Consider the following 20,925-nt stretch of genomic DNA (forward strand, 5'->3'; position numbering starts at 1 on the left):
TTGACAATACAAATGTGGTATTTCGACCAATAAATCATAAAACCATAAGCTGACCTTGAAGTCCTTGGTGGATGTAAACCAGATTTTAATATGACACTACCGACAGCAAGCAAATGCTGCCAAAATCATAACCTCCTTGGCAGAGGTAAGATATATGATGAGTGGTAATGCATGCATTGCTCCACAAGGTGGAGCTCTAATCATATAAAAGGGAGACACCATGACGATAACTGTATTTATTTAATCTTTACCAGTGCCTTTATATGAAGCAGCCCATGAAGAAAAATTCAAAGCCATGAGGTCACTCATTTACTTCCATTTATTATAGATTCATATATATATTTATATATATATGTGTTATAAACATCACAAAATAGAAACTTGAGGAAGGTCTTGCACAAAGATATAATCAAGTAAAAGGGCAACCTTAGATTAGTCAACAATGGCATTGGAAGCAGGCTTATCATCTGGGGTCAGTGCTGCAGCGCTGTTAGGAACATTCTTATCTCGTAATTTATGTAAGTGCAAATAGTCTTTGCAGCTCTTGGCTCAAAGGAATTATTAAGTGTTTATAATAAAATAGGATTTCACAATATAGATGTTAAGGTTGCTCTTTTATTGCATATGACTTAATTAGGAACATACTGTGGTATTAGTTACAATAAGGTCTCAAGTTCATGATGTTCAAATGATCTAATATTCAATATATATACCTCTTACATTTCTATGCATCAAATGGTATCTTGTTAACATAATAAATTTAATCATAAGCAATATCAATATTAAAATACCTTAAATATAAATAACATGCTTTGAGCAAAATAATTATTCATTTACAATGGTAGTTTAAACAACCTAATTCTACAGCTGTAAAGCCTTTAGAAATAGCTAACCCTATACATTGCTTTGTGTCAAATGCAATTTTTTTTGTTTTCGACTGAAGGCCACTTTCAAACAAAGCAATTTATACAAGAATGACATCAAGTCTTTTCACAAGATGAAATAAGTTCCAACTAAATCCGGAATGAAGTGGGAAAACAACGGGCGGTCTGATTGTACTCCTTTATCTATGAAACAATGACTAATATAATTTAAAAAAAACCCACACATCTACAGCATATCAAGGAAATAATACTGAAATACTAATAAACAACAGTTGTAATCTTACAACCACTGTAACAAGATATAAATATATGATTTAGCATTTGTTGAAGAAATTAATAGTGGATGACTGTTACAATATGAAACCTGGCTTTGCACACTATTATGTGTAGGCAATGAAATGTGCACTTAATAAATACTCTGTGCTTCATAAATTGTCTGCAGAGACTGCACAATCATACATGTTCACATCTTAAACACCTGGATAACTGGAGAGGTTGCCTAGTCTACATGCAGGCTATTAACTGTTTAACTGTTCTGTGGGAAACGGGATCAAAACAAGCCAAAAACAACATGTCACAAGTGTGTGTGTTTATGCGTGTGAGTTTTGTGTATCTGTGGCAACAGACAGAAGTGAAAGAAAGAGAGAAAGAGAGAGAGAGAGAGAGAGAGAGAGAGAGAGAGAGCGCAGCTGGTCACATACTGTATATACATCTATTTCCAAATCATATTTAGTTTGCTAAATCACACAATGTATTTCCAGTATATACATTTAGTTTAGCTGACATCATTATCATTACTAATTAGTGCTATACTATATGATATCATCCAAGAGATGGGGGGTGCCCACCCAGTCTAATGTTCTTGGCTCGGATGCTGCCATGATCATGCACATAAACTGTTTCCCTGTTCTCTTATCTATTGGGTATATAGTAGTAGGAGTGAACCTTTTGTTGCTCTCCACAAACTCACACAGCTGATTATAGATTTTGGGGTACTCATGACGAAGGAAAACTCCTCTGGTCCTGAGCTCGCGCTGGATATTGACAAAGCAGACCTCTCGAGCCTTTCTTCCCTCCTCCCCCTCCTTGTCAATGTCTGGTGTGCCCGGAGGGGGAGTGAGGATGAGCGTTTCCATTTCGCTATCCTTCTTGAGTACCTTTTTGTCAGGGCTTGAGGAGGCTAAGGACACCTTTGCATATTTTCGAACTGTTGGTGTTTGGACCCTTGGCGAAGGTCTGTTAGGCACTAGTTCACCAACAGCGATGGATACATTCAAAAGGAAACATTCATTGGGGTCATACTCATGACCTGCTTGCTGCAGTTCCTTGCAGTACTCTCCTAGGTTGTCCTTGAAGCCATCCAGCTCTCTGAGAGATAAGTATGTGGGAGACATGAGGAGGCTCTCAAGCCCAACTTGCAGGAAGTTGTCAGCTGTCTCTGGATTAGCAAAACCCAGAAAGAGGACGCCTCTGCCTCTGGACAGATAGCCAGCTTTAGCAACTCGTGAGAAGGCTTTGTGGATCTCTGTATTCTCTCTGCAGAACTTAAGAGTGTGTCGACACACACTGCTGACACGACCATACAGGCACGTCTCTTTGTGGATCTCCCAGTCATCCCGGCGACAATTTCGTGAGCAGTAGAAGGTGTAGCAACTGTGACAAGACTTGAAATACAGGCAGGCGTTGAACATATTCTCAATCCGGTTGCATTTCTTATTAGCACACACCATAGCGTCATCTTCATCAGTGCTGTGGTCTGGAGAGCACTCTTCTGCACTTCTTTGTAAAGCATCACACCCACTATCGGGGTCTTTGATGGTGTCGGGGCTGGATTTGGAGGAGGGGAGCTGGGTGTTCAGACATCCTAAGTTCTCGTGCCCAGACAAACCCCTGTCTTTCTCGTCATCTTCAGTGATTAGCTGTTTTAGCTGGTCTAAAAGGTCTTCACTGGACTTTCTGCTAGTTGGTGGTTTGTAGTCAACGACCAAATCAGCTAAGAGTTCATCCAGCTGTTCTAGGCTCTGCTGCAGGGAGAAGTTGTTATGTTTCCTATCTTTGGTAATGTCTGTTGCATTAGATGGCTGCTTCGGATGAACTTCTCTGGCAGATGGTGCTTTTTCATCATCCAGTGTATCCCAGCTAACAGAGTGGACATCACGTTGCCGGCTGTTGCCTGCACACAGGTCATTGTCAGTTATGGTGATCTCTGGAGTTACAAACCAATGTCCACTCTTGTTATTCTTCCACGGATTGTTTGAACTCCTCTCTAGAGAGTTTTCAGACAGTGACAGGGCAGCGTAGCGCCTCGGTGAACTTGATAGGTTAAGAATGACAGGTTGAGATGTAACATCAGAGGATGTGCCGTTCCTTGCTTGGTAAAACAAATTTTCATAACTTCGTCCACGTGGCACTGCCTGGTCTCTGTCATGACGTGGATAGAGAATATTGTCCCAAGACTTTGAATGGTTTTTGATTTCTGCTCCAAGGCGACTTGTCTCTGTACAGCTATTGGTAAACCACGGGGGTATGCTGGAGTCTTGTCTTACTCTTGGTGGAGTATGCTGAGAGGACTGATTAGAGTAACCAGATATGCTTGAGCGATACCAGTCATCTGAAAAGGCCTGAGACATTCGAGGGCGTCGACGACCCTCTGTATGGTATGGCCTTGATGGAAAGTACTGCTCCATAGGAGAGCTAAATGGTTTGGAGTAAACAAACCTTGAGTTATTCATATGATACGGATTGAAGCGGTTTTCCTCACCATAGTAAGATCTAGACAGTGGAGTTTGAGAAAAGTATGAACTTGCCTCACTTGTGGAGTAAGGCCTGCCGTATACATTATGCGCAGGCTCTCTGGGAAAGTTGTCTGCGTAATACGACCTGACAGGAAGGGTGTGAACCCATCGAGTCCTTGGATCGTACTGACTGGTCACTGTACTACCATGACTGGTTAGACTGGACCGATCATCCTGAAAGTAAGCTCTGGAGTAGGGATGCACTGGATAACGGACTGCATCCTCTGTATAGAAAAACTTGGTTGGTATGTTAGGATTTGAGTAAGCTCTTTGTTCTTGAGTCAGATATGGTGCTGTTGGTGATGGCATTCTGTGCATGTCTAAATGCTGGTAAGAGATAGGAGACATACTGGTGGTGTAGTGGTATCCCTGTCTAAAATCTCCACTATAGCATTCACTTGGAGTGGGCGTTGGTGAGGAGACCATCTGTCGAGGCACATACAAACCTCTGCTGCTACTGGCCTGAGAGTATCTCTGCCAAAGGTGGTCAGGACGCACACTGGGAACCTGCCTTGATGTGTGCTGCAGTACAGCAGCATCTGGCTTGATGTCCACACGGCACCTAACATGAGGGGTTACAGCGGGTTTATCTGACTTGTCCTCCTCAAAACAGTCTGATACGTAGAGGGGGGCATGAGGCTGCAGTTTGATAGGATGCACCTCATTCAAAAAAGGCCTGTTTGATGAGTAGGAATCTCGCACTGTTTCAGAAGTCCTCAAGGTATCTGATGCAGCCTGAGGTGCATCCCTCCCCTTCCTGGTCCCTGGAGGAGATACTGAAATGGGTACAGGAGTGAGAGTAGCCTTAATTCTGGGAGCGCTTTTAGACCTGGATCTCTTTTTTGAATCTGACCACGTAAGATTGCTGGTTTTGTCTTGGGTGCTGTGCTGCTGAAACTGCCTGGTGTTAAACAGATCTGGAGATGAAAAGCGAAGATGTCCCGGTTGATCCAATCCATTCCACGCAAGATCTTTATTTAATGTCTGATGCTCAGGCCTTTTGTAAGGATACTCCATCGAGGAAGGGAGGGTCTGTGGGTCATCCAGTGACTCAATGAAGTCAAAACTACGGCAGTGTCTTTTGTTGATGATTTCTGATTTATCAATCATTTTCAAGTCACATTGCTGGTTGGAGTGTAGAGAAATGGAGGGGTCAGTGATGGGATTTAGATTAATGTCCTGATACAGAGTTGATGCCAGTATATCAGGGGGATGTGTCCGAGTCATCTTAAAGAAACTTCAATGCTCTCCATTCAGTGTGATTCAAGATCAACACAGCCTGGGGAAAGAAAAGAGATGGAGCATAATCAGCGTTATTGTTTTCTCTGCCATAGGAAGGCTTACGCACCCATGTTGGCGTCTCAACCCATCCAAAAGTGTGCCTTGCCAAACCCATCAAAAGTTTATTATAAAAAGAAAAAAGAAAAAAACAAACTTTTTTAGCCAATGGCAAAATACAACTGTTTCTAACTTCTGATTGGATGGACAGCCTACAGCCCACCTCAAAAGTTGCCCACTACCTGCTTCCTTTTCTCATCGGATCTCATATAATAGGAAATAAATGAAAATATAAAAACTAAAGAAGACATGTTATGACTGTTAATATTGCATAATTTGCTTCCAAGAGGGCACTCTGCAACTTACCTGTTGGCAACACGTTTGGAAGACCACAAAAACAACAATCAGCTGATCCAAGCAGAGTCGGGCAGCGTGTAAATGACTAATCCATGCCTTGCCGTGACATTAAAACAAAGTGGTATACCAAATGTGCAGGCAGTGTCAATGTCAAGAATGAGAAGAATTTTTCTGAAGAGTGGTGAACAGACAACTCATGAATTGAGACTTTTTAAGTGTTTTCAACATATTACAGTACTGTTCTAGAAACAGTGTATAGTGCATTGTATTGGTGCTACAAAGTTAGGAAGATCCACAAAATCTGGATCCATTCTTCTAAACTTTGTCACAAGAGGAGATTATTTAGGTTATTAATGCTTTAATTGTGGAGTTTTATTTTTTTTAATTGTTATTTCTTTTATGGCGACATTAAAATGTATGTACTCTATATGTGTTTGACTAAAGAATGAGCCTATATGACTAAAAGTAAATAAAGGTTCCCACCTATGCAAAAATAATAAATAATAATAATTCTAGGGGATACCGTCAAACTGCCAGCTTGATATAGTAGGTCTTCAACTCGCTGAGAGGCTGGCAAGTAATGTGCTAGCTTCTAACAATGGAAACTTTGTTTATTCTCAATTTGCACATTTTCACTCTGCTTTCTTTCTGTGTAAACCATGTCGGAAAAGTAAAGGTCAACATGCTGAGCTTCAGGAGTGAGGAGCAACTCCAGAACCAACAGCAGTGTGGTTTACAAAGCTCTTATTTAATACTGTTAATGTAGTTATCAAATGCCAATATCTCAACGAGGGCTAATGAAGGTGAAATTGCCTTACAGTCCCACTTGTGGCCTACTGCATGTGATGCCTTCTTGCCCCACAGTGGCTCCACTTTACCATTAAAGGCTTGCAGCATGCTGCCTTCTGCTGCAGCTAATTAAGAAGGCAGTTTTGAGGGACAAGCCCTATTTTTTAAGACTGAACAAGTGTCTCTGAGAGCAGAATTATCCCTCAGAATATGCACTATGCAAATACATTTCACCAGTCCCAGGGGCAATATATAACAGAAGCAGAGCAGGCTCTGACTACCTGCAACAACGATATTGTTAGTCTTAGAACCAAAGTGGAATATTTGATTAAAGAAAATAATATACGAAGAGCCCAGAGCATGAATAATTAGCATCACGGGATTTTTAGGTTCCTAGAGTACGATCCAGCTTCCACATCCACTGATGACCACGGATAAATTTACTAATATATAACCATCTCTGTCGTTCCTCTTACAAACTAAAGCATAGTAAATGCAAAAAACAGTTTAGAGAGCTCTATAAAGATGCCACTTTTCTACCTACTCAGATCTGCCTCAGACTTTAATTTGCTTTCATCCCACTCATTTTGTTATTTCCAAAATAGACATTGCGCATTCTCACTTTCCCCTTGTTATCCTGCCCACTAACTGGAAATGGGCTGACCTTCTGATCCTAAAATTTTGAGTTACTCATATCCAGGGCAGATATGAACTCATGACTCTTGATGTTAATAATGCTGGCAAAATTAGAAAAGCTAGGGGGTATGAGTTCAGGGTAGATCTAACAGATGTGAGAAATGACACTGGGCACAGAGTTTCAACTTTCATATTCATATATATATGTGTATACATATATATACATATATATATATACACATACATATATATATATATAAATATATATATGAACTTCACAAACTCTGTAGTCATAGTTTGGCTGTTGGCAATGCATATATTTCAGGTCTCTAATATTAGCTATATAAACCTTTACTTGGTGTAGTATTTTATATATAAATCTCCACCCATTGTTGTAACTTACAGATGTTATATCTTTTCTAAAAATGGAAAAGACACAATTTCAACTTTGGTAATTTTTTTTGGAATTCTTTCATAAACTATTTCAGCTTCTTTGATATCTTTCAGTTGTATCTTACTCAAATTTCTTCACGTTTATGAACGTGAAGAATCATTTTTTTGAGTGAACTATAGCCCCCTCCCCATCACTATAAAAAGCCAAAATTCAGAATTGTTATTATTTGTTCCAACCTCAGCGAGCTGGTATTTTTAGAAAAACGCTGAAAAAACATCAAAGTTTGTGAATAGTGCAATCAGCTAAATATCTCAAGTTAAAAAAAAAAAAAAACTTCAGCTACCGATGTGTAACTGTGGTAACTGCATATGTGTAGACGTTAGCTCTGAAGGCTTGGGAGTAGTGATGCTGAATGCCATAACATTTAAAATCTGCCAGTAGCTCCAATCTCGCCAAGAAAACGGCAAACTGGTCCAAGAAACAAAAAAATCCAAATTGCTGTAAATATGTGAATTTCTGTCAGAGCCTGCAATCTCTGGGCCTCCTTGAAATAATTAGGAATTAGCTCAGACCACTCAACCAGTCCACAGGAGAGGTTTACAAGTCACTTTTATACGTAAACTGTTTTTTTACATGAATATGCATTTAAAAGGGTAACCTAAGGAGCTTGGAAAAAAAGGTAACTGAGATTCGTTCCCAGGCGCCTTAACACCCATTTGATCTGAAGAAGCTTCTTGGAGGAGAGGTGAAGCATCTTTAAGAAACTTAAAGAAGTCCAGTCCAAGGTCCTTAGATCAGTGTTTCCCAACCTTTTGGAGCCACGGCACATATTTCACATTAGAGAAATCACGCAGCACTACACCAAACAAAAATGCCACAAAAAGCAGATAGATCATTTTTCCCCACGCACCAGCTATAGAGGAATTGGCCTGGTTTATCCCCAGTATATAGGGCTGTTCGATATAACGATATATATCGGATGACGATAGAAAAACGTCTATCGTTTCATTTTACGCTATCGTTTGTTTCGTGGTGTCGCAAAATAAACTGTTTACGGCAATATTTTTCATTATTTTGATGGTCACTGTAGTGGCTATATTAATTTCCTAAAGTTCTCTCTTTCTCTTATATTTAATATAACCACACTACAGACGGACAAGCGCTTGTTTGTATGCGTTGTTGTTAGCAACAACGACGGTAAAACCACCGCATGTCTGCTTGTTTATTTTCCACATAAACCTTTCACAATAAAGCTCAAGATCCTGTTGAGACTTTTCAAAATAAACTGAATCACGTGAAAGATGCAGAGTGTTTACAGATGAGAAGCAAAAAAGAGCCGTCAGGTGCTAAAAAATAAACCTTAGACTCAAACGTTAGAACAGGCTTTTCCCCGCAGCACGCTGTGTAATAAATACTCACAAAGAAAACAGCGGCCGTTACAAATTATGTCTAAAAATGTAGTTTCATGCATCAGTTAAAACACTCGACTCCAGGTACATGACGCCCAGCTGGAAACACTTCACGCAAGTCGAGCTGCCCGAGATTCACAGAATTTACAGAAAATGTTACATTTTTGTGATTTATATCGTTATCGGACGATAGATGTCTTAATATCGGGATATGAGATTTTGGTCATATCGCACAGCCCTACCAGTATACATTTTTTGCTTTCTTCTGAGCACTACTCATGCTAGGGCTTTCATCTGGGTCGGAATTTTCTCCAGGACGCAGGTCAGATAGACTACTTTTTCTTTCTAAATATTTATCTACTGATATTACGTGCTGTGTCATCTCACAGCATGACTATAATCAGAGAAGGTAGTTGTACTGCCCTCTATTGGAAGAGAATGTAATTGCTCTGCACGTTACTCATGCCGATCGCTTAGAGTACTAATCAGGTGGAACCAGGTAATCTTCCACGGCACACCTGATCATTTCTCACAGCACACCTATGTGCCACAGCACAGTAGCTGGAAAACACTGCCTTAGATTAACATGACCTGGATGATTGAGAACCTACAAAGACATTTTAAAAGGCTACGAAATCTAAAATGTGTTCATCTACTGGAATTACAATCATCATTTTCAGTAATTTGTAATAGCTTGGTAGTTATATTTTTCATTTTGTAGAATATTTTATTTGTTTTCTATACATAGAAAATGTTTTTGTGTTGTTGTCCAAGTCATGGTAAAAGAACTACTGTATATCTAACTGTATATCATTCTTTTAGGGCATTGTATGATTATTAAAAAGATGAACTGAAACAGCAGGGTGAACTTTAGATGCAAGCTACAGCTCACAGATGCAGTTCCTAGCATGGTACTAAACGAAAAGGTCCTGCTGAATGAGTGGGTTGCATTCATAATACAAGCAATTTAATGAGACCAAACAGACCTCGAGGTTTGTTTAAGCCTTAAAGGGATTTTCTTAGTTTAAATATATGGGTGGCTCCATGCGTGCAAATTGTCTTCAGTCAAAAACTCTGGAGAAGACTTTGCTATGGCTTATATCCTCTGCTGGCTAAGAACTCCACCTCCAGCTCAGTCTGGCGGCTGCTGTTGCCCTCACAGCCCCTCATCAGACTGCAGATGCTGAGAGAGTGTTATCAGCACTAATGTTGGATTTGAGAATTACAGTTTGACAGATGAATGAAGCTATAACATCTATTATGTTATAGCTTCTGGTCTATTGGTCTATTTGACAGTCTGTTAAGCTCAGAAATCAACAATCCTTTCCCAGAATGAAGAACTCCTTTAAAATCTGTTTTATTTTTACGTGAAGAAATCTTTACATACATTTTTAAATAAATCTAGGAATTCCCTCCCTTTCTCCTTCATGTCTTGTTTTTGCATTTTCAAACGAGCTGAAGTAAACAATAATATTAAAAGGTAAGTCAGTCTGTTTATGTGTTTTATTTGTGCAAATTAAGATAATCCAGATTAAATGTCCTTTAAAATGTTAATTGTAAAGGACAAAAAGCTAAATTAACAAACTGAGTTTCTTACTATACTGCATTTTAGATATTTTAAATACATAAAATGTGTATATATTTTCCAAGTAAATCTAAGGAACTACTTCCAATATGTGTAAGGGTGAGTAGATATAAATGTAGCATAACACAAGCTTAAAAGACTAACCCAGTTAGAAAATTTCAGGCCAACAGCCCCAACTTAACCGAGAAACTACTGAAATATAAATGAAATACAGCAGTGTACATGCTTATGTTGCCTTTCTGTAGCAAGTATTATGTTAGCATAACTATGTAAACAAAGCTGCTCTGAATATTTTCCAATAAATAACAGACAACTTTGACGAATCTCTGATTAAAGAACAACCAAAACATTTTGTTGTTTTTGTTTATTTGGGGTTTTTTTAAGGCCTCTGAAGAATATTATGGACAAAATGTTCCAACAATGGGTTTTTATGTGTCACACACACATGGGCTTTCTTGTTGGCACTCACCCACAAGCCAACCCTGAGTTACCATCTGTTCATCATGACGAGAGAGGCCTGACCAGCCATCTCTGTCATGTCTCCACAACACACCTAAATATCACGTCTGTTCACAACAAACCCCGACACACACACATGAACGCATACACTGTTATTCACTGATTTGCACGGTTTGTTACGTTCATTGTAAAGCACAAATATGAATATTTTTCTACTTTTATGCAGGAATAGCTATAGTTATATATACTAATTAAAATAGGGTTTCCAGATTTACAGACAGGAAAATCCAGTGGTTAACAGACAACAACAACCAATCACAGACATTTAGGGGTTTAGTTAAATATTTCATTATGTTTGACCATATGAAGCCACTTGTAGTAAAAACTACTGCACTTAGTGTGACTACTATAACAGTAAAATTATTTTGTAATGAAGAGAAAAGCTTTGTTCTTCTTTACATAGCGGGTTAGATAGTACCACGCGATCTCTTCCGGCATGACTGGCACCACTGTCTTGACTGCTGAATGTCAGTGTAACACAACTGCGATTGTGACTATGTCAGACCAGCTCTTGTTTTAATTTATTACAAATAAATTACCAATGTCCTATTAATGACAAATCTAGAAATGATGGTGGGATGTGCCACTAAATAGGAAAAAAAGTTGAACCTAGCTTCCAATCCTTCTATCCTTACAAATCTAAATAAATACTTTTAAGGAGGGGCTTGCAAAAACTAAGGCCTTGTTGAGCTCTAGTTTTATTTCTATAGCACTGTTATTATCATTATTATTAACATTTAGTGAGCATTTCGATGCCCAAATTCGACTCAAACAGGGACACAGCTTTGATCCTTTAATGGATATGAATGAACGGTGCTCATCAAATTATGCCGTTTCCCGATATTGGTAAAACAGCCTATAAAACTGATCCCCAAAGTAATGCTAGAGCATTCAACTGCACAGGAGACACAAAAGAAAATTAAAATTTTTTTTTGCTGTATATAATTTTGAAGGTTCACAGTAACTTTAGGCCTCCCGCTGACACATCTGTTAACCAGAATATTGCTTCCAAATCGCACTGATCCAGGAGGAAAGAGGGAAGATGTGTGTTTCGGAATTTCAGGATGGGACAGGACATCTTGACTCAGTGAATCCACAAATTCCTTCCTCTGTCTTCACGGTCTAAGCTTTCTCCTTAATAGAGAGACTCCACTTTAGCACAAGTAGAAAAACCACATGCCACATACTGTCTCCATGGCTACGGCACACAGCAAAGAATCCATTAAATGCTCCTGCAGTTGCACACTGAGAGCAAAATCTCAGCCTGAGGAGAAAAAAAAACAACTGATAATCGATGCAAACATGCGTGTGAGCAGATCGACCTGTGCTACTTGATATCAATGGATGTAACAGTAATTTTACATAACAGCCTATTCATAGAGCCAAAGGCTGTACTGTATGGTATTAGGCTTTACGTTTCTTATATAAAGCTAAATGTTCTGTATGCAGTCCAGAATTAATATGAGATCAAATCCATTTGTTTGCCACATTAAAGAGTAACAAAAAGCAACTTTAAAGACTGCATTCTTTCCTTTTCAATCACAATCGTGCTGCAGATTTGCCTGAAACCTCCCGCGCCCAAAACCAAAAGCAAGGCGCATTGAGCCTCGAAGCCTTACCAAACATTTGCTCTGATGCACTCAGGCAAATCTTTTTATTTTGGTGCTGCGGCACGGACGGCCCTCCATCCTTTGTGGCTGACCTAAAGCCTTTGAGTCCGGAATGACACCATTAAAAATAAATAAAACATAAATACTGAAGCAGCCACGGGGTTCAAATCAGGACGGAGCCCACGGAGAAGGCTAAAGAGGGGGAGTTCGAACAAGTTTGTTGCGGTAAAGGTTTCGAGAGTAAACGACGGGCCTTCTTACCGTCTCGCCAGTGAGTACATGGCATGCGGTGGACATGGCGAAGCGGCAGCCTTGTTCTCCGTGTGGGTACGGCGTTAGCCCTGCTGCACCTGCTGTGCGCCTGCCGGAGCCCGACACCTGTCCTTCATGCCCATTTCACATGTTGTGCGCTTCACCCCGCTATGCTTCTGTGTGTATATGCCTTTGCCAGTGATGGAGGAGGAGGAGGTGTGTCTGAGCCTGCGCTTGTGCGCGTGCCTCTGGGGGCGTGGTTGTGCGTGTTTTTGTGAGGAAGGGAGGGGTGGGTGCTGAGGGAGCTGGGGCCATGTGGCCGTTCGAGCCTCGGAGCAGCACCGCGGTGTCGCTGCGTATCTGAGTCCCTTAAAGGCCTTTGCAGGGGCATTTCCGGAGGTTTCTGCGCTCTGCAGTCACTGATGCTCATCTCGGAGGGGAAGCAGAGATGACAGCTACATTTGTACAAAGTTTTCAGACGTAGTTTAAGATCAACTTGGACCTTGGTTCTTGTTCTGTTGCTCCTCTCATATTGATGGTAATGAGGTAGAGGACAAATAGTCCTGTAATTGGGACAACTGACAGTTTTAACACCAGTAAGCCTTTTTATTTCTTGCTTAATCGCTTTGTTGTTTAGGAAAAATAGTGAAAAACGTCCCCTGTAATTTTTTATACCCCAAGGTTACATTTTCAGATAGCTTTCAAATATTCAGTCCGTTAGAATGTATGGTACAGGGTGGCATCAGGTAATAGCATTTGACAGGCCTTATTGTGGATTTGAAAAAAATGCATTTCTATAAAGTCGCAAATCCTCTAATTAAAAATGATTGCAGCCTAGTTTCTACTTTATTATCTGGAGTTTCTTGGTAATGCCTTGATTCAGTCAAAATGTGTATTGATTTTAGATCTTTGCTGTTGCAGGCATCCACTCTGCTTTTATTAGACTTAAAACTTTCCTTTTTGATAAATCTTATAATGATGGCTGGATCAGGTGACCCTGAATCCTCACTTAGTTACACTACAATAGATCTTAGTCTGCTGGTGGTTTCCCATGATGCCCTGAGCCTTTCTTCTTCACTAGAGTCCATTTTAAGATTTTGGTTTTAACTTTTAAGGCTCTTCAACAACAAGCACCACCATATATTATTGAGCTTTTACAGCCCTATGCCCCTAGTAGGTCTCTGAGGTCGAGTAGTCAGGGCCTACTTGTCACTCCGTATACGAGACTGAAAACTAGGGGTGATAGAGCTTTTGCTACTGTGGCCGCCAGGCTCTGGAATTCCCTTCCTCAGGACTTACGATCCGCTGATTCATTGATTACTTTTAAAAAACAGCTGAAAACACATCTTTTTAAAATTGCTTTTTGCTATCTTTGTTTGTATTTTGTCTTTTTAATCTGTTATATCTTGTAAAGCACTTTGTGATTTCTATCTAGAAATGTGCTATATAAATAAAATTTTACTTACTTACTTACTTACTCACCCCTTTTCACTCCCTATGTGTTCTTCCTGTTAAAAGGGAGTTTCTCCTTCCCACTGTCATCAAGTCCCTGTTCATAGTGAGTTGTTTCATTGTTTGACCTAACAATATAAAGTGTCTTGAGCCAACTGTTATTGTGATTTGGCGCTGTATAAATAAAATTGAATTGAATTGAATAGATTAGTCACGCTTTTCTTAGCCCGCCCGCTGCTACTCGCATCTGCCCCAAAGTCTCACGTCGCCACATCTTCTGCATTGTCTGAACTGATGATGGGGACAGCTGGCTGTGAGCCCCAGCCCAAAGCATGTGACTGGCGCAGAAGAACTGCTTACTGAAGCACTCTCACAGCAGATAGAAATCACTACAGACAAACTGTGCTGATCAGGCAGAAGATGGCAATGATACTTACCTCTGACAGATCTCATTTTGTTACAGGAGAAGCAGCTTTCTGCTTGAGCACACTGGAGTATGACCACTTTTCTTCTTATTATTATCTCTTTTCCTGCCTGCTCACTGGTTACAAAACACACATCTAACTGGGACTCCATCTGTGAGATACCACGTGTACGAGATATGATTCAGAATACAGTGGATCTCACATTGTGGCATCCAGCATTCCTGAGAGTGGGATCTATCTGAGTATGTGTGACTCACTCTCTCTCTCTCTCTCAGAGTACACTGGCATCAGTTTGTGTCAGCTGTTGGTTACCATGCATAAGTGTCTGTCAGCTTGGTGATAGCAGGTGTCTTAGGCACCTTGTAGACTCTAACAGAGAGGAAATCAGTGGCTTTCTGTTGATTAGAGACTTCTCTGACAGGGATCCGTCAGGCTTACACCACCGCAGATCATTGCTTCACTCTGCTTCGACTGCTTAAACAAGCTTCAATACTACTCGGTAAACAACCTTCAGCTCTGCAGCTCTCTCTAGTTAACTCTATGGAAGATTAAGTGACTCTGTAAACTTTTAGTTCTCATCTCCATGTTCCCATTGGAGGAAATTACATAAGAGATGTGGAGATGCACACACACAGTCAGGCCCCATCACTTACAAATTCCAGCTCAAAAAAAGCGACCGTGGCAGGCTGATAGAAAGGAACTGAGCTTCTTTTCTGGCCTGTAATTATATGTCTGACAAAACAAGAAAAACACATTAGACTGACATGGTAAGGCAGCCATGTTAAAAGAAGAAACCCCAGGGAAATCACCAGGGTCGCTAGGGATATTAACCATCCACTGCAGTGCTGAATATTTTACAGAGCCAGAATTAGACCTTTTGGATCTGTGTGACTGAATGTGGTGAGTACTTCAGGTCCTTTAGAAATGTCATCATTAGGGCAGTCATGTTATCAGATTTTCACATTGTGGTCAAAAGAGTTTATGTTAAAGATATTTTCCCAATATCTAAATTACAAAATATATATCAGCTATAACCCTACCAGTAAAAAGAATAATCCCTCCAGTATTTTCATATGTGCATTATTTACTTGATATTTTATTTTTAAACCTCACATTTATTGTTTACTTTTGTAGGGGCATCTCTAGCTGATTTTAATTCAGTAGACTTATATTCAGAGAGTGAAGTGTGGCAGTGATAAATCTGAAGCTTCACTGGGAGATGCTTCCAGTCTTCCCTTAATTCCAAAACCCAGATTAAGTCCTCAAGAAATTAAACCACTCAGTCCTTTCTCTCCCTCTCCACCCTTCTTACCCCAGACATCATTTACAGTTGTGCAAATCCATACAGGGTGTTCGCCTCTCAGGCAGCATGCTCCATTAGGATTTAGCAGCAGCTATGTGAGGTATTTGGATGCTCCTTTGGCTCAGTAGGATGCTGTACAATCCACAGAGTTTTGATTCAAAGTGAATCAGATTAAATCATATGCAGAAGATTGCAGAGAGAAGAAGAACTGCCGCAGGCACTCAGTGTCGGCGGGTAGCTCATGCTTCACGTTATAGAAGTTGCAAAAAAGAAGTAATTTTCTGATCACTCCCTGAAGAAAACATCAAATTATTAGTTTAGTCCCACAGAAGAGAATACAGTAATAACAATGGAATTACATGCATTTGTCCTGTGCTTAATTAGGAAACTATGTTTACCCTGGCTGCAGAGAAAAAGAACAATCCACTCCAAGTAACACTTATAAACAAATTCATGTACAAGCCAAACCATTTGGGAGCGGTATCCATGGTAACGCACACTGAGTAGGAGCAAAAGAGACTGAATTCATTTCAAAGGGAATGAAGAAAAGTGCTGTTGGGAGTCTTCCACAGAGACCATCAAAATCTATGTCACAATTTTAAGATAAACTGAGGTGAAAATGTGCTTGTAACCCTGCAACAATCTGCAAATGCATCACAGCCGGGATTTGGCAGCGCAGCTTTCTGTCGACTGTACATTTGGTAGAGAGATGTGACACGGATGCCTCTTACATCCCAGATTATCTCCAGCAGAGATTGACAGCTTAAAGTTAAAATAAGGTTCGCCATAAGGAGAACCCTCTGGCAGCCTCCTGGTAAAAATAAGACGTGATGAAAGACCTGCACTCATGTGGGCATATTCTCAGATCCTCCTCTCGGTACATGTAGGTCAAAGTAAGAATAGTGTAGATGTTATTCACAGCTGCACTGAGCAAACACAAACTCCTCTGTCCTCGCCTCTGGAGTCACACTAAGACATCCCATGGTGAGACTTAATTAAATCTTTATAGCACACTCCTCACTCATCCTTCATCATCTGCCATTTTGGCTAAGAAATCATCCAAGTCATGTGTGTGTGTTTATTAAAGGGAAAACACATTCAGGCCTCGCATAGAAACAGCGTGTTTCCATGCAAAAGCGCCTGATAACCTGACTCAGATATTTTCATGCAACCTGCAGAAACCGAATGCAAACTGTTAGCTCAGAGTTTCAACAGATTTCCAAATGCTGATTAAGGTCAGCAGGCGGTTTTATGATGCAGAACTGTCATTAAGGTCCAGCTATTCAAGACTGGACAGACAACAAATCTTTTGTGCCTCTGTTAGGAAGAATCAATGAGGACCTTCTAAATATGGATGTCATTCACCCTCTACCCCACATCAGTACAATGCAAAGTAGTACTGGGTTGCACTAATTGTGCGAGGCTGTAGATCACGTATAATCATCAGCCACTGTTTCCCATTTGAGTGCTGAATAACACATTCAAATCCTAAACTGACACCACATTTTCTTTTCTTTTTTCCTCATAAAAGAATGACTGAGGACATTTGCTGTATGCATCTTGCACTGAATTTATTACTTGTTATTTGAGCCCAGTGTCTCCAACTGTTTCCATTCAAATCCTGCTTAGTAAGCCTATCAAATGACGTGTGCAGAATCAGCTTTGACACTTGCTTCAGTTTGTGAATAAACAGAATTTTTAATGTATGTAATTACACATTCTGGTTCTAACCAATGCAGATGCACCTGTGCTTTGCAGCTTCTCTGGGCTGTTTAAATGGGTCAGCTCTAGAAATATCCTCTCTCAGAGAAGTGTGGCCTCCCTCCCCTTTTGTCTTCTCCCTCGTCTGTAAAGGAACGAGACTACTGCTGGCAATAGCCTTGAATGCTTTATTTGTGAGCAGCAAAGTCACGAATGCTGCATTAGCATGACTGCACAACAACTGGACTACATGAGAAAAGAGAACGACCATCCAAGTTTTTGTTGTTTCTTGAGAAAGGATTTTCCAGGCTGTGATCAACTCTGTCCAGTAACAACCGGCTACATTCCACCGAGTTTTTTAGATAAAAGTAGCTTTAAGCAACAAATTATGTTTCAAAGCCTGAAAATGCTGTACTTTGACTAGATACCCACAAAGCATTTGATTTCACTGAATGGCCTATTTAATTGGAAACCCCCAAAGAGGTTTGGATTTATTTTGGTGGATGGGAATGAAATGATCCATCACTATACTAAATCTTCTGTTATAACAAATAAGATTATGTAAGAGACACACTGTGGCGCATCAGGTTGTCGTATTATGCTGTATGCCAGTGATTTGCTTGTTACCTTAGTGAATAATTGATATAATTGGGCTCTCCAGACCATGAGTCAGTCAGCCCACCCCCCCCCAACCTGAAATACAGCCGGTGAAAAAAACATGCGTCACTTGCTGTTGCTCTCTAAGTGTCTTACAATTGGTAAGTAATAGTTATGATCTCAGAAATTCACTAGAGTCTTATTCAAATTAAATATACATTTGATAAATTCTCTTGTAGTTTGATTACTTACCACACCATTGCTAGACAACACTTTTGATACAAGGTGTGGATAAACGACTTACTCTGTTATATGCTGCTTTTCATTTTGTGAATGAAGTTGTCCTCCGTATTCATGCCACGTATCAGAGAAGTGTTTTTTCTAGTACCAAACAGTACAAAGTTCTTCCCCATATTTGTGATTCATATTTCATGCTTTTATCTTTTATGGGGGCTTGAGAAAAGAATGAAATGTGAAGGACTGCAAAGTCTTATATTCAGAGTTGTTCAATAATACAGCAGCCACTGGTTAATTCAGTTTAAAGTGATTCACTGTTTTCATTATTCTGAGGTCATGCTACATAAATTTTACCCCTCTATGTCTCTAGTCTGTGATAAATGTAAATTAAATGATGTCACATTTATTTTGGGCTTGTCACCCCCCCCCCCCCCCATCCTTTTTCTGGGTTTTATCAAAGGACTGTCATTTGTTCCTTTACTTCTTTAGTTCATTCCATGCACAACACATTTCATGATGCATTAAAAATGTATATATTTTTTTAAAATTTATTAGATTTTCTTTCCTGATCATTTTATGAACATTTTACCTGCAAACCAGACCTAGATTTGTCAGGAAGGAACAGCCACCGGGCAGCCAGATAAGAACTGCAAGCAAAGCAGATAGAGCTTTAAAAACCACGGTGACCTTTCATGAGCGAGCAGCTATAAAACATCCTGCCTGCAAATTGGATTTTGCACTCCAGACACTTTTGTCTGCAATGAAAACTTTCAAGGAAGAAAAAAAAAGAATCAATCTGGTGATTAAAATTGAACGCTCTCCCTCTCTCTCATTGCATAAAACCTACCTGCCAAAACATTTGCACAGACAGATGAGGGAAAGTAAAATCTAATTTTAATGTAGTCCTTTCAGCTATAGATGCACTCACTGAGTTGTACAAGACAAGGCAATGAAACACATCCCTCTCCACATTGGAGGGGGTGCTTAATAGTATCGAGCCTCTCTCAGCTGCAGCTGGTGCATTCAGATTTTAAGCCCCAGTGAAAGCCCCAAAATTTGGGAACATAATAGTTGTGTTTTTACTCAAACACCATGAATGGGTCTCTGTTCTACAAAGAAGGGATGGCAGTTTAGTTTTGTTTGGTAGTGTGCGGGCTTTGATTTACATTTTTCTATGTGACTTAAAGTTGTGTGATTAAAATTTGAGCATCAAGAAAAACTTTGTTTTTCAGCAATGCTAACATAATGGTTAATACAATGACTGAGTAGTAATACATAGAAAAGGGCTCTGTTCTGTAGCACTCAGGATGCTTTTACTTACTTAAAAGGGATGTTTTTAATATAAATGAACACTTTCAATGGAAAAGGAATGCATATACTGTATTGTAAGTCATTTGTAATGCCAAATAAACATGTTACATTGTAATATGGTAGAATAAATAGTTCTGTGGTGTTTGTGTGCTTACAGAATTAAGACTGTAGGCCCACACCACCTTGTGGCCACATTAGTATGTTTTATATTAAAAAAATACTGTCAAATATAGGACATTCCTAAAAGACATTTCTTTACAAAACTACAGTTAATACAATTTATTTCATGCAAATATAAACCTCTAGCATTTCCACCACCAGGATTACATCTTGAAAATATATAAAAAGGTCAAATGTCAGAAAGTATCAAATCAATCAGTTCATTTACTTCCTGTTTTTGTTGTTACCCACCATACAAATCGCTAAGAAGAACTGACATCAAACTAGAAAAGCTCAGTTGTTTGACCCTCAGCATACAAGACACGTTATAGAAAAGGTCAAAAGATATGGGTACTCAAAGGGTACTAAAGAAATACTGTTGGAAGACTGTTCAGACTTTATGTGATATTTTGGGACATGCAGATACCCTGTGAAGCAAAAATGCATTTTCTGGCAATATACATATCCCAATAATGCTACTGTGAACTTAAAACAGACACTCTAATTTACTTTGGACTCCTGCAGGTCAGGAGGATCAAAGTCTTATTGTGGACAAAAATGGAAGAAGTGCCTTCAGTTCATGTGTTGAAAAAAGTGGTTGTGTTACATAGAAAAAACAACTTATACAATCAGAGTGAAAGAAGTAGAATTTGAAGATATGTGGAAACCTCTGCTAGAGTTTCTGAAGCACAAAATGTGTCCTAATAATACTCTTATATGGTCTATACAGTCTATATGTGTGTGTATTTAAGAGAAATCTAATTAAATTGTGTTTTTAAAAAGTAGGGTGCGAAACTGTTCAGTGGAGTAAAGTGTGCTCACTTTACATTTTCCAACACCTAAAATGGCTTTAATAGATTTAATAATAAGAGAAATGGGAAGAGGTTCAATAACAGACTTTTTCAGTGGTGGCCCATAGAGGTCAAACACACTGCAATTTAACAAAACACCAGCAAATAAAAAAAATCTTTCAAAAGCACACAAAACACAACATAAGTGGAATGAAACAAAATTGAACTAGATGGAAAAAAAAAACACACACAATGGAAGTAAAAAAAAAGCTTTTAAAAAACAGATGGCAATTGTTCATGGGGAGACAACAACGTGACGGAACAGCTGCGGCAGGGACAAGCTAGCAGTAAACAGCTAATAGCAAACATGTATCTACAGTATTGTATGAGTCATGTGATTAAAACACACATTACCTGAATCTTTTTGTAACTCATAACACA

General features: G+C 39.5%; 1 protein-coding gene across 1 annotated transcript; it reads right to left on the reverse strand.

The window, feature by feature from the left end:
* Positions 1 to 296: 296 nt before the first annotated feature.
* unm_hu7912 (un-named hu7912) lies at positions 297 to 12,738 on the reverse strand. Its single transcript, XM_005473115.4, has 2 exons — positions 12,518 to 12,738; positions 297 to 4,958 (listed from the first exon to the last, which is right to left on the reverse strand). The coding sequence occupies exon 2, from the start codon at positions 4,904 to 4,906 to the stop codon at positions 1,697 to 1,699; it is 3,210 nt and encodes a 1,069-aa protein (XP_005473172.1). The 5' UTR covers positions 4,907 to 4,958; positions 12,518 to 12,738; the 3' UTR covers positions 297 to 1,696.
* Between the last annotated feature and the right edge of the window lie 8,187 nt (positions 12,739 to 20,925).

The sequence above is a fragment of the Oreochromis niloticus genome, linkage group LG12, assembly GCF_001858045.2.
Source record: "Oreochromis niloticus isolate F11D_XX linkage group LG12, O_niloticus_UMD_NMBU, whole genome shotgun sequence".
Classification (NCBI taxonomy): domain Eukaryota; kingdom Metazoa; phylum Chordata; class Actinopteri; order Cichliformes; family Cichlidae; genus Oreochromis; species Oreochromis niloticus.

Bases quoted from the DNA above. Each gene is read 5' to 3' on its own strand.
- unm_hu7912 (XM_005473115.4), bottom strand. From the start codon at position 4,906: ATGACTCGGACACATCCCCCTGATATACTGGCATCAACTCTGTATCAG.